The 1,335-nt window shown below is 37.5% G+C and overlaps 1 protein-coding gene across 1 annotated transcript in view; it reads left to right on the forward strand.

The window, feature by feature from the left end:
- The window catches only part of LOC107102758 (lysozyme g-like), a 4,459-nt gene extending 3,364 nt beyond the window's left edge, over nucleotides 1–1,095 (forward strand). Inside the window, exon 4 of the mRNA XM_015402179.1 lies at nucleotides 729–1,095. Coding sequence (XP_015257665.1) covers nucleotides 729–862 — 134 coding nt within the window. The 3' untranslated portion in view covers nucleotides 863–1,095. The remainder of the gene's footprint in view (nucleotides 1–728) is intronic.
- The last annotated feature ends 240 nt before the right edge of the window (nucleotides 1,096–1,335 follow it).

The following is a 1,335-nucleotide window of genomic DNA, read 5'->3' on the forward strand; positions in this document are numbered from 1 at the left end:
GAACTAAAAGATCTGCCTCCCATTCTACTTTTAGAAATTCTAGGAACCACTAGTAAACCTGCATAAAGTAAAGAAATATTAACACAATAAAATGTATTTAAAGAGTATTCACACCTTCCTAACCCTAACCTAAGAAGAGTTCATTAAAAAGCTTCCAGATTTCAATAATCCTGGTCGATTGGTTGGTCAGTTGATCAGTTGGTTGATCAGTTGGTCGGTTGGTTGGTTAGTTGGTTGGTTAGTCAGAGGCGTGATTTCTGAAGAGAAACAGTTTTAATCTGTGTTAGATGTTGGTGACTCAGAGGCTCAGCTTTGTCTGCAATGATCCTCTAGATCTTTTTGATTCTCCTAAATCTCTCTGTGATTCATCTGAAAGTTCCTGCGATTTAAAAGCTTTAGAAACGTTTCATAACGAGTCGCCCTGATCTGTCAGAAACCCTGAACTCTCTGCTTTTCCACATCAGTTGGAGCTTATGTGGTTTACTCAGATTTCCCAGGTTGGGAAACATCTATTCCCCTCGTGTTGCCCAGGTGATAGGAACCCCGCCCCTCTTTACATAAAGTTTATCTTTAAAAGAAGCTGACCAACTTTATTTATGGTTAATTATTGACTAGAGAAACATCCTGACAGTCATCCGATAAACGCTACAGATTCATCTGTTTGCTTCCATTTATGTTTTGTAATTTTGGACATCTTGATTCTTAAATGCTGATTTCTTTCTCTACAGGAGGGATAGCGGCCTACAACTTTGGGGATCGGAACGTCCAAACGTATGAGAGGGTGGACGTCGGCACGACAGGTGGAGACTACTCCAACGATGTTGTTGCCAGAGCCCAGTTTTACAAAAAAAATGATTTCTAAAGTCTGTCACTGAAAAAAACAGAAATACCAGTTTGAATCCTGCAAAAAATAAATATATATATAAAAAGATGAGATGTAATGAAAAGCTTAAGGAGAAACGTTACGGTTTGCTGTTTTCTGTCAGCTTTCATTATGTTTTGTATAAAAAGTCTCAAACAGGCTCAAGAAATAATAAAAGTTGAAATAATATTTGGAGTCTTTTCTTTTAAAGCATCAGAGCAGTTAAATTGTCAGGCTGTCTTCACTAAACATATTAACCTTCATCTTTCCAACATCAGGACTGTCTTTAATAAACATGTTTTTGTATCATTCATTCGACACATAAAGGTTTTTTTATTCTTGAGGCCTCAGAGTAAAATCTACCGACCGCCTAACTTACATTTAGCTCTTTTCTATTTAAATACACACTCCTTTTCAGAGACGGGGCGTCCTAACTGCTCCTGCTTTGGTCGCTAAACCTGTTTATAAAACAC

Source organism: Cyprinodon variegatus, unplaced genomic scaffold, assembly GCF_000732505.1.
Source record: "Cyprinodon variegatus isolate N-32 unplaced genomic scaffold, C_variegatus-1.0 Scaffold1312, whole genome shotgun sequence".
NCBI lineage: Eukaryota > Metazoa > Chordata > Actinopteri > Cyprinodontiformes > Cyprinodontidae > Cyprinodon > Cyprinodon variegatus.